Source organism: Salvelinus fontinalis, chromosome 16, assembly GCF_029448725.1.
Source record: "Salvelinus fontinalis isolate EN_2023a chromosome 16, ASM2944872v1, whole genome shotgun sequence".
NCBI lineage: Eukaryota > Metazoa > Chordata > Actinopteri > Salmoniformes > Salmonidae > Salvelinus > Salvelinus fontinalis.
Window position 1 is genome coordinate 52,808,809 of NC_074680.1, and position 12,500 is coordinate 52,821,308.

The following is a 12,500-nucleotide window of genomic DNA, read 5'->3' on the forward strand; positions in this document are numbered from 1 at the left end:
CTGTACACACCATCTTGAGAGAGAGAGAGAATGCAAGTTGATCGGATAAAGTGTTCATCTGATCTGTTGGGGACCCAAGCCCATATAGGAGGTAATTACTTTAACATGTTTTTATTTCACCTTTATTTAACTAGGCAAGTCAGTTAAGAACAAATTCTTATTTACAATGACTGCCTACACCGGCCAAACCCGGACGACGCTGGGGCCAATTGTGCGCCGCCCTACGGGAATCCCAATCACGGCCGGGCGTGATACAGCCTGGAATCGAACCAGGGTGTCTGTAGTGACACCTCTTGCATAAAGTGCCTTAGACCGCTGCGCCACTCGGGAGCCCACTTAAGATGTCAACTCCAGGATGATTGGTCCAACTAGAGACCAGCCAAGTCCCACATGCAAGGTGTCATCTTATTGGTCATCAGCAGGGCTCTAAAATTCTCCTAGATATTTTGTTGTGTGACGTGACATTTGTATTTATTTTTGAGAGCACCAGTGTGACCAGGAAGAAAACATCACCCAGATAATAATAGTTGTAATGATGGGCTTCACTGGGCAGTTGTTTCAGAGTGCCCTGGAGGGGAAAATGGGAATGCCCGTGTCCGCCACTTTGTTTAGCCAGTTAGCGAAAGTAATTTATTTTTCTATAAAAAAATGTTTTACCCCTTTTTCCTCCCCAATTTCGTGGTATCCAATTGGTAGTTACAGTCTTGTCTCATCGCTGCAACTCCCGTACGGACTCGGGGAGAGGCGAAGGTCGAGAGCCGTGCGTACTCTGAAACACAACCCAACCAAGATGCACTGAAACAGTGATTTCTAATGAAAGGCTTTCCCATAAAACTTTTCAAATTATCTGGCATAATGATATCAAATCAAATTTTATTTGTCACATGCGCCGAATACAACAGGTGTAGACCTTACCGTGAAATGCTTACTTACAAGCCCTTAACCAACAACGCAGTTAAAAAAAAATAGAGTTAAGAAAATATTTACTAAATAAATTAAGGTAAAAAATAAAATAAAAAGTAACAAAATAACGAGGCTAAATACAGGAGGTACCGGTACCAAGTATGGGGGTACCGGTACCAATGTGTGGGGGTATAGGTTAAATATGATATCATGATGATTTGTATGAAATTGGGTGGTATTTTCTTTTGCAAACTCTACTATTGCGCAGAACAGAAACACTGCCAGCCAAACACCAGTCTTTTGAGGCAAATTAAATTAAAGTGCAACTATACCCTCCAAAATATATATTATTTTATATATTTATATATTAATATAAAATATATAAATATTTTTATATATTTTATATATTTTTCTTCCCCAGACCTCAAACGTGGTTTCCTGATGTGGTTTGAGCATCATCAACGTGGTTTCCTGATGTGGTTTGAGCATCATCATAGTTGTGGACTTAGAACATCCAATTCGTTTGTTTTTCTATGAGAAAAGTGTGATTGAGAGTGAAAACCTGAGGGGGAAAAAACTGGAGGAAATCCGAAACCTGGAAAAACAATGTGTTGTTTTTGGTGGTGTTATGGCAAATAAATGTATTGGCCGGTACGAATTCTGAGTGGCTAGTAGATATTTTTTATTTAGCTTCTACAGTGGCGGGTGAATCAAAAAGTTAGTTTTTTAGGTCCTGTTCCTAAACCATATCGCCGGTCGTTCCAAAACCACTCACAGGCATTTGTTTACACCTTGTTAAGTCATGTTACCTCATTAGCTAGCTAGCTAACAACCTGGTTACTTTACCAGTACACCTTGTTAAGTCATGTTACCTCATTAGCTAGCTAGCTAACAACCTGGTTACTTTACCAGTACACCTTGTTAAGTCATGTTACCTCATTAGCTAGCTAGCTAACAACCTGGTTACTTTACCAGTACACCTTGTTAAGTCATGTTACCTCATTAGCTAGCTAGCTAACAACCTGGTTACTTTACCAGTACACCTTGTTAAGTCATGTTACCTCATTAGCTAGCTAGCTAACAACCTGGTTACTTTACCAGCACACCTTGTTAAGTCATGTTACCTCATTAGCTAGCTAGCTAACAACCTGGTTACTTTACCAGTACACCTTGTTAAGTCATGTTACCTCATTAGCTAGCTAGCTAACAACCTGGTTACTTTACCAGTACACCTTGTTAAGTCATGTTACCTCATTAGCTAGCTAGCTAACAACCTGGTTACTTTACCAGTACACCTTGTTAAGTCATGTTACCTCATTAGCTAGCTAGCTAACAACCTGGTTACTTTACCAGTACACCTTGTTAAGTCATGTTACCTCATTAGCTAGCTAGCTAACAACCTGGTTACTTTACCAGTACACCTTGTTAAGTCATGTTACCTCATTAGCTAGCTAGCTAACAACCTGGTTACTTTACCAGTACATCATGTTAAGTCATGTTACCTCATTAGCTAGCTAGCTAACAACCTGGTTACTTTACCAGTACACCTTGTTAAGTCATGTTACCTCATTAGCTAGATAGCTAACAACCTGGTTACTTTACCAGTACATCATGTTAAGTCATGTTACCTCATTAGCTAGCTAGCTAACAACCTGGTTACTTTACCAGTACATCATGTTAAGTCATGTTACCTCATTAGCTAGCTAGCTAACAACCTGGTTACTTTACCAGTACACCTTGTTAAGTCATGTTACCTCATTAGCTAGCTAGCTAACAACCTGGTTACTTTACCAGTACACCTTGTTAAGTCATGTTACCTCATTAGCTAGCTAGCTAACAACCTGGTTACTTTACCAGTACACCTTGTTAAGTCATGTTACCTCATTAGCTAGCTAGCTAACAACCTGGTTACTTTACCAGTACACCTTGTTAAGTCATGTTACCTCATTAGCTAGCTAGCTAACAACCTGGTTACTTTACCAGTACACCTTGTTAAGTCATGTTACCTCATTAGCTAGCTAGCTAACAACCTGGTTACTTTACCAGTACACCTTGTTAAGTCATGTTACCTCATTAGCTAGCTAGCTAACAACCTGGTTACTTTACCAGTACACCTTGTTAAGTCATGTTACCTCATTAGCTAGCTAGCTAACAACCTGGTTACTTTACCAGTACACCTTGTTAAGTCATGTTACCTCATTAGCTAGATAGCTAACAACCTGGTTACTTTACCAGTACATCATGTTAAGTCATGTTACCTCATTAGCTAGCTAGCTAACAACCTGGTTACTTTACCAGTACACCTTGTTAAGTCATGTTACCTCATTAGCTAGATAGCTAACAACCTGGTTACTTTACCAGTACACCTTGTTAAGTCATGTTACCTCATTAGCTAGATAGCTAACAACCTGGTTACTTTACCAGTACATCATGTTAAGTCATGTTACCTCATTAGCTAGCTAGCTAACAACCTGGTTACTTTACCAGTACATCATGTTAAGTCATGTTACCTCATTAGCTAGCTAGCTAACAACCTGGTTACTTTACCAGTACATCATGTTAAGTCATGTTACCTCATTAGCTAGCTAGCTAACAACCCGGTTACTTTACCAGTACATCATGTTAAGTCATGTTACCTCATTAGCTAGCTAGCTAACAACCTGGTTACTTTACCAGCACATCATGTTAAGTCATGTTACCTCATTAGCTAGCTAGCTAACAACCTGGTTACTTTACCAGCACATCATGTTAAGTCATGTTACCTCATTAGCTAGCTAGCTAATAACCTGGTTACTTTACCAGTACATCATGTTAAGTCATGTTACCTCATTAGCTAGCTAGCTAGCTAACAACCCGGTTACTTTTGGGGGCACAGAAAGAAAGAAAAAGGATCATTCTTTAGAAGATAAATGATTATGAATGAATGACTCATCTCTTGGCACATACTGTAGTCCCTCACAAACGTGATGCTCTTAAAGAGACAGTGTAGAATTGTCAATGTAAAGCTTCTCAATAGGTAGTGCTTTTACCCAATGAAGAAACCTAGTATTCTTTGTAATGTCAATGACAGGTTTTTGTATCAACATTCTGGCTTTTTATAATAAACACGTCTTTATAGGGTTAAATATTAGTTTCTAGAGCACAACGTGTGCTTCAAAAGCAGCTAGAATTCATATCGGGCCCAATATGCTATATCTCAATCAATTAAAACAAAATACATCTTCTGGTGCTCCTAGATTTTATGTTGTGCTCCTAACTTTTTGAAGTTGGGAGCACCAGTGCTACCAATTTTTTGGGGGGAAATTTAGGCCCTGGACATCAGCCAGTAGCCACTCTTATCTTACCTGCAGTCACCAGGATACTGCACTGGGAATCCATGATCCTCTCACACAGAGACTCAGCGGAGAAGCCTGCAAACTGAACACACACACACACACACACACACACACACACACACACACACACAGCAGGTCAACTCAGTGAGGTTGTATGATATGTATAACAGGGTGAGAAGCCAACATCTAATGGAGTCATTTAACAGAACATTATGGTTGATTGTAATTGCTGAATCAACATTTGTTCAATATTAAAAAATAAATAAATAGGTATTTGATGTTAGAGTTAGCCTGATCCCAGATCTACTTTAGCCAAAGCACACAGTTTCAACATTTACTGTAGGCCTGTTCCTTTAAAAAAAAAAAAAATCCACTTTTGCATTGGACAAGGTTAATAGTTCACAGTGTAGCATTTACAAGTGTCTTCCTACCTCTCAAATGTGACCATAGCGTTTTATATGAAATACATTTTAGGACGTGATGGACTCTTGTCCCTATCGTTTAAAAATTACCCAGCAAAATGGCATTGAATACAAAAGCACTTCTAAACTTTAAAAACGTGCCTTGTGTTTCAAACTACATGAGAAATCATGCTACACCAGAAAAAAGAAGGAGTTATACTGCAAATATCCAAAACAATCAAACATTACCAACAATCTCTTTTAACTCTTATGTCCCGTTCGTGAACCATAAAACATTGAGAGACAGCTCATAGAACAATGATCCAGCAGGAATGGGGTCACTTATATTTAAAACAGGTCTAAATATAGTCCTGCATACTAGATAAAAAAGAAATGTAACCTTGGGACACACAAGACATGAGGTATTTTTAAAAACTACAACGATATAACCTCTACTTGAGACGCTAGAGGTTATGACTGAAATAGTGTCTGGCTCAGCTTGCTGCTAAAATTACTTTTCATGTATGCTTGCTATGATCCTGGGCCAAATAGCATGCTGACAGTTCTAGTGTGACTGACCCACATTTTAACCCCCCCCCCCACTGGGCTGGAGAAGGACTAGTCTGGATTCTCTGAGAGGAACAACCATGATATTACACCTCCCCGGCAGCGTCCCAAAAGTAAAACATGTTTCCAACATAGTGCACTACTTTTGGTTAAAAGTAGGAAGGGAATAGGGTGCCATTACAGTGCACTAGGAAGGGAATAGGGTGCCATTACGGGGCACTATGTAGGGAATAGGGTGCCACTACGGGGCACTATGTAGGGAATAGGGTACCATTACGGGGCACTATGTAGGGAATAGGGTGCCATTACAGGGCACTATGTAGGGAATAGGGTGCCACTACGGGGGCACTATGTAGGGAATAGGGTGCCATTACGGGGCACTATGTAGGGAATAGGGTGCCATTACAGGGCACTATGTAGGGAATAGGGTGCCATTACGGGGCACAATGTAGGGAATAGGGTGCCACTACGGGGGCACTATGTAGGGAATAGGGTGCCATTACAGGGCACTATGTAGGGAATAGGGTACCATTACAGGGCACTATGTAGGGAATAGGGTGCCATTACGGGGCACTATGTAGGGAATAGGGTGCCATTACAGGGCACTATGTAGGGAATAGGGTGCCATTACGGGGCACTATGTAGGGAATAGGGTGCCATTACGGGGCACTATGTAGGGAATAGGGTACCATTACGGGGGCACTATGTAGGGAATAGGGTGCCATTACAGGGCACTATGTAGGGAATAGGGTGCCACTACGGGGGCACTATGTAGGGAATAGGGTGCCATTACAGGGCACTATGTAGGGAATAGGGTACCATTACGGGACCACTATGTAGGGAATAGGGTGCCATTACGGGGCACTATGTAGGGAATAGGGTGCCATTACGGGGCACTATGTAGGGAATAGGGTGCCACTACAGGGGCACTATGTAGGGAATAGGGTGCCATTACGGGGCACTATGTAGGGAATAGGGTGCCACTTGGGACGCAGCCCAGTTTGCAGGTGTTATCCCAACTGGTGTTCACATGCTACTGAACAGCTGATAACTCTGCAAGGCGAGGTCAGGCAGAACCGACAGGGGCAAACATGACCCCCCCCCCCACCCACTAATATTAGCACTGTACCTCATGTCAGTCAGTACAGTCGGGTCACAGAGACAAAAGATTAGTGTGGAACGTCGACACACCTTGTTAAGACTGCATTAGTCGTATTAACTAGCTGAGCTAAACACCTACACAGGACAGTAGATCAGAGAGCGAACACAAATCTTCAGGTTAAGTCTCAGAGAAGGTTCCTTATCATGAGAGCCACTGGATGATCAAACCACCTCCACTAAACTTAAAGCAGGGACATTGAAGTCTGAAAAGGCACTTGACCATCGGGCAAATCAGGAGTATTTTTTGGGGGGGGTTTTCCTCAAAGATTATGATCACTTATCCGAAAATGTAAATGAGCTTTACACTCAGAAAAGGACATATATTGCCAGAACGATCAGTATTGGAATTCTTTGTATTTTAGTTATCAGTAAAAAAAGCAGGCTCAACTTGTCTGGCTGTCATAAATGCCTTAAATTGTCTGTCTTTCACTTAAACAATGGGGAGGAACTGGAAATATCAGTTTCAGGCTACTGGAATTCTTTCCAATTTGGGTGTTTTCACTATAAAAACTAAATAATAATAAATCACCTGTCCAATGGGAGACCCGGGCTAGCTCAACTAGCACGACTGCTCAGTTCGCTTGTGTAATGGGAATATTTAAGATATTATTTAACCTTTATTTTACTAGGCAAGTCAGTTAAAAAACAAATTCTTATTTTACAATGACGGCCTAAACCCGGCCAAACCTGGACGACGCTGGGCAAATTGTGCGCCTGCCCTATGGGACTCCCAATCACGTCCGGTTGTGATACAGCCCGGATTCGAACCAGGGACTGTAGTGACGCAGTTCCTTAGACCGCTGCGCCACTCGGGAGCCCAGATGAAGTTCATATTCAGTTTAGGGTGATTAACAGAATGTTTAGCGTAGTTCTATATTTCTGCCTTTGTGTAAATACGTATGATTTCCAGTGTTGTTTTTAAACACTGATTGATGGTCACTAGACTAGAGACGATGTTCTGAAGGTACAAGGACAGAGGACACTGATTGTTATTGTCGTCTGTAAAACACAGTGTGTGTGCCTTTTTGTTTGAACAGTCGTCTACTGATTAGGATATACGGACCAGTTAGACATTTTCCTCTGCTTCTGTGTGTAACGGATGTGAAATGGCTAGCTAGTTTGCGGTGGTGCGCGCTAATAGCGTTTCAATCGGTGACGTCACTCGCTTTGAGACCTTGAATTGAAGTCGTGGTTCCCCTTGCTCTGCAAGGGCCGCGGCTTTTGTGGAGCGATGGGTAACGATGCTTCGTGGGTTACTGTTGTTGATGTGTGCAGAGGGTCCCCGGTTCGCGTCGGGGCGAGGGGACGGACTAAAGTTATACTGTTACATATGCTGGGTGGTTGTCTCCCTGTTGCAATTTGGAATAAAACCCGGGATTGATTTCTGATTGACTTCATCTCTTCTCATTTGTTCACCATTCAGATTACTAGTACAACAACTTTCTCCCCAGGCAATAGGCCAAAACCATAATGTCAATCCCTGCACTGACCACAATGGAGTGGACAGCTCCTATCCTGGCGCAGGCCAGCATGGTGTACACCAGCTCCGGAATCATAGGGAGGTAGATGGCCACCCTGTCTCCCTTCCTCACTCCTGTAACACACACGCCAGAAGACAAAATGGCGGAGGAGATAATATATGGTATTTAGCTCTATATGATAATGTTAAGTTAAAAGGGTGATGTTGTGCTGGTTTTGACGGGGAAGTTGAGTATTTAAAACATGCCAAATGAAAAGTTGCACCATTTATGAATGTTCTTCACAGAGCAGTAAATTGGGAAAAGTGGTAAGCTAGCCTATTTCTTTCATATGCCAAACTGAGGTGTACTGTCTTACCCATCTGCTTCAGAACATTGGAACACCTGCAAACCTGTCCTAGCAGCTGACCGTAGGTGATGGCCTCGTGGTGATCAGGTGAGTTACCCTCCCTAGAGAACAGACATTAAAAACATCAAGTCTTTATCTGAATCAATACAATATAAAAACATCAAGCCTTTTATTATCCGAGTCAACAATTCAGGTCATGTTGTCATTCATCACAGTCAGTTAGAGGATACACCTGAAAAGGACACCTATTCCTTTATTGTGTCGTTTTGGACTAACCTCAAGTGCCATTACGTTCAAAACCAGACTTTTGTTTTAAACTTTCCAAGGACTTCACCCCAGTCCTCACACACCCTGTTGCGTCATGTTAAAACACAACTTCTGTAATTTCAATCCAAAATTTAGCAATCCATCCTGTTGTTTCCTCAGATAGACAGGAAGTTCTCCTTTGGCAGCTTGTTCAGTCTATATTCGGTTTGAATGCTTGTCCGATGTCTGTCTGTCTGCTAGTTTAGTCTATATCCGGTTTGAATGCTTGTCCGATGTCTGTCTGTCTGCTTGTTCAGTCAATATTCGGTTTGAATGCTTGTCCGATGTCTGTCTGCTTGTTTAGTCAATATTCGGTTTGAATGCTTGTCCGATGTCTGTCAGCTTGTTCAGTCAATATTCGGTTTGAATGCTTGTCCGATGTCTGTCTGTCTGCTTGTTCAGTCTATATTCGGTTTGAATGTTTGTCCGATGTCTGTCTGTCTGCTTGTTCAGTCTATATTCGGTTTGAATGCTTGTCCCATGTCTGTCTGTCTGCTAGTTTAGTCTATATTCGGTTTGAATGTTTGTCCGATGTCTGTCTGCTTGTTCAGTCTATATTCGGTTTGAATGCTTGTCCGATGTCTGTCTGTCTGCTTGTTCAGTCTATATTCGGTTTGAATGCTTGTCCCATGTCTGTCTGTCTGCTAGTTTAGTCTATATTCGGTTTGAATGCTTGTCCGATGTCTGTCTGCTTGTTCAGTCTATATTCGGTTTGAATGCTTGTCCGATGTCTGTCTGGCAGCTTGTTCAGTCAATATTCGGTTTGAATGCTTGTCCGATGTCTGGCAGCTTGTTTAGTCAATATTCGGTTTGAATGCTTGTCCGATGTCTGTCAGCTTGTTCAGTCAATATTCGGTTTGAATGCTTGTACGATGTCTGTCTGTCTGCTTGTTCAGTCTATATTCGGTTTGAATGCTTGTCCGATGTCTGTCTGTCAGCTTGTTCAGTCTATATTCGGTTTGAATGCTTGTCCGATGTCTGTCTGTCTGCTTGTTCAGTCTATATTCGGTTTGAATGCTTGTCCGATGTCTGTCTGTCTGCTAGTTCAGTCTATATTCGGTTTGAATGCTTGTCCCATGTCTGTCTGTCTGCTAGTTTAGTCTATATTCGGTTTGAATGCTTGTCCGATGTCTGTCTGCTTGTTCAGTCTATATTCGGTTTGAATGCTTGTCCGATGTCTGTCTGGCAGCTTGTTCAGTCAATATTCGGTTTGAATGCTTGTCCGATGTCTGGCAGCTTGTTCAGTCAATATTCGGTTTGAATGCTTGTCCGATGTCTGTCTGCTTGTTCAGTCTATATTCGGTTTGAATGCTTGTCCGATGTCTGTCTGCTTGTTCAGTCTATATTCGGTTTGAATGCTTGTCCCATGTCTGTCTGTCTGCTAGTTTAGTCTATATTCGGTTTGAATGCTTGTCCGATGTCTGTCTGCTTGTTCAGTCTATATTCGGTTTGAATGCTTGTCCGATGTCTGTCTGTCTGCTTGTTCAGTCTATATTCGGTTTGAATGCTTGTCCGATGTCTGTCTGTCTGCTTGTTCAGTCTATATTCGGTTTGAATGCTTGTCCCATGTCTGTCTGCTAGTTTAGTCTATATTCGGTTTGAATGCTTGTCCGATGTCTGTCTGCTTGTTCAGTCTATATTCGGTTTGAATGCTTGTCCGATGTCTGTCTGGCAGCTTGTTCAGTCAATATTCGGTTTGAATGCTTGTCCGATGTCTGGCAGCTTGTTCAGTCAATATTCGGTTTGAATGCTTGTCCGATGTCTGTCTGCTTGTTCAGTCTATATTCGGTTTGAATGCTTGTCCGATGTCTGTCTGTCTGCTTGTTCAGTCTATATTCGGTTTGAATGCTTGTCCCATGTCTGTCTGCTAGTTTAGTCTATATTCGGTTTGAATGCTTGTCTGATGTCTGTCTGCTAGTTTAGTCTATATTCGGTTTGAATGCTTGTCTGATGTCTGTCTGCTTGTTCAGTCTACATTCGGTTTGAATGCTTGTCCGATGTCTGTCTGGCAGCTTGTTCAGTCAATATTCGGTTTGAATGCTTGTCCGATGTCTGGCAGCTTGTTCAGTCAATATTCGGTTTGAATGCTTGTCCGATGTCTGTCTGCTTGTTCAGTCTATATTCGGTTTGAATGCTTGTCCGATGTCTGTCTGTCTGCTTGTTCAGTCTATATTCGGTTTGAATGCTTGTCCGATGTCTGTCTGTCTGCTTGTTCAGTCTATATTCGGTTTGAATGCTTGTCCGATGTCTGTCTGCTTGTTCAGTCTATATTCGGTTTGAATGCTTGTCCGATGTCTGTCTGTCTGCTTGTTCAGTCTATATTCGGTTTGAATGCTTGTCCGATGTCTGTCTGTCTGCTTGTTCAGTCTATATTCGGTTTGAATGCTTGTCCGATGTCTGTCTGTCTGCTTGTTCAGTCTATATTCGGTTTGAATGCTTGTCCGATGTCTGTCTGTCTGCTTGTTCAGTCTATATTCGGTTTGAATGCTTGTCCCATGTCTGTCTGTTTGTTCAGTCTATATTCGGTTTGAATGCTTGTCCCATGTCTGTCTGTCTGCTAGTTCAGTCTATATTCGGTTTGAATGCTTGTCCCATGTCTGTCTGTCTGCTAGTTTAGTCTATATTCGGTTTGAATGCTTGTCCGATGTCTGTCTGCTTGTTCAGTCTATATTCGGTTTGAATGCTTGTCCGATGTCTGTCTGTCTGCTTGTTCAGTCTATATTCGGTTTGAATGCTTGTCCCATGTCTGTCTGTCTGCTAGTTTAGTCTATATTCGGTTTGAATGCTTGTCCGATGTCTGTCTGCTTGTTCAGTCTATATTCGGTTTGAATGCTTGTCCGATGTCTGTCTGGCAGCTTGTTCAGTCAATATTCGGTTTGAATGCTTGTCCGATGTCTGGCAGCTTGTTCAGTCAATATTCGGTTTGAATGCTTGTCCGATGTCTGTCTGCTTGTTCAGTCTATATTCGGTTTGAATGCTTGTCCGATGTCTGTCTGCTTGTTCAGTCTATATTCGGTTTGAATGCTTGTCCCATGTCTGTCTGTCTGCTAGTTTAGTCTATATTCGGTTTGAATGCTTGTCCGATGTCTGTCTGCTTGTTCAGTCTATATTCGGTTTGAATGCTTGTCCGATGTCTGTCTGTCTGCTTGTTCAGTCTATATTCGGTTTGAATGCTTGTCCGATGTCTGTCTGCTTGTTCAGTCTATATTCGGTTTGAATGCTTGTCCGATGTCTGTCTGTCTGCTTGTTCAGTCTATATTCGGTTTGAATGCTTGTCCGATGTCTGTCTGTCTGCTTGTTCAGTCTATATTCGGTTTGAATGCTTGTCCGATGTCTGTCTGTCTGCTTGTTCAGTCTATATTCGGTTTGAATGCTTGTCCGATGTCTGTCTGCTTGTTCAGTCTATATTCGGTTTGAATGCTTGTCCGATGTCTGTCTGCTTGTTCAGTCTATATTCGGTTTGAATGCTTGTCCGATGTCTGTCTGTCTGCTTGTTTAGTTATGCGGCACACTGTTGCACAAGTACTGTCTCAACTCCCAAGCCCCCGACCCAGTTACCATGGCAGTCTGCCTGGGTAAAGCTTGGATCTGACCTCACCTGTTGTACTGTAGATAGCTGACATTAACCTCATCAGCCATGTGCACGACGAAGAGACGTGGCTGACTGTATTACTTAGTATGGCATTAATAACTGTTAAAGCAATTTTGAATATCATAAACTTCAATATCATAGATATGCAGATAATGCAACGATCAAGAGCAGACCAATGACTGTGAAGCTGGCCAGGAAGACTAAGCCTCAGTCTGGCTGCATGCTGAAGAGACATAAATGACCATCTCAAGCATTCAGCTAACCTTACAGCTACGGCTAACCTTACAGCTACAGCTAACCTTACAGCTACAGCTAACCTTACAGCTACAGCTAACAGCTACAGCTAACCTTACAGCTACGGCTAACCTTACGGCTACCCTTACAGCTACGGCTACCCTTACAGCTACG

General features: G+C 42.2%; 1 protein-coding gene across 1 annotated transcript in view; it reads right to left on the bottom strand.

The window, feature by feature from the left end:
• LOC129813336 (acetyl-coenzyme A synthetase, cytoplasmic-like) overlaps positions 1-12,500 on the bottom strand; it is a 29,263-nt gene that overhangs the window by 11,461 nt on the left and 5,302 nt on the right. Inside the window, exons 3-6 of the mRNA XM_055865701.1 lie at positions 8,204-8,295; positions 7,858-7,961; positions 4,248-4,320; positions 1-13 (exon numbers count right to left, since the gene is read on the bottom strand). The exon at positions 1-13 is cut by the window's left edge and continues 63 nt beyond it. Of these exons, the coding sequence (XP_055721676.1) occupies positions 1-13; positions 4,248-4,320; positions 7,858-7,961; positions 8,204-8,295 (282 nt within the window). The remainder of the gene's footprint in view (positions 14-4,247; positions 4,321-7,857; positions 7,962-8,203; positions 8,296-12,500) is intronic.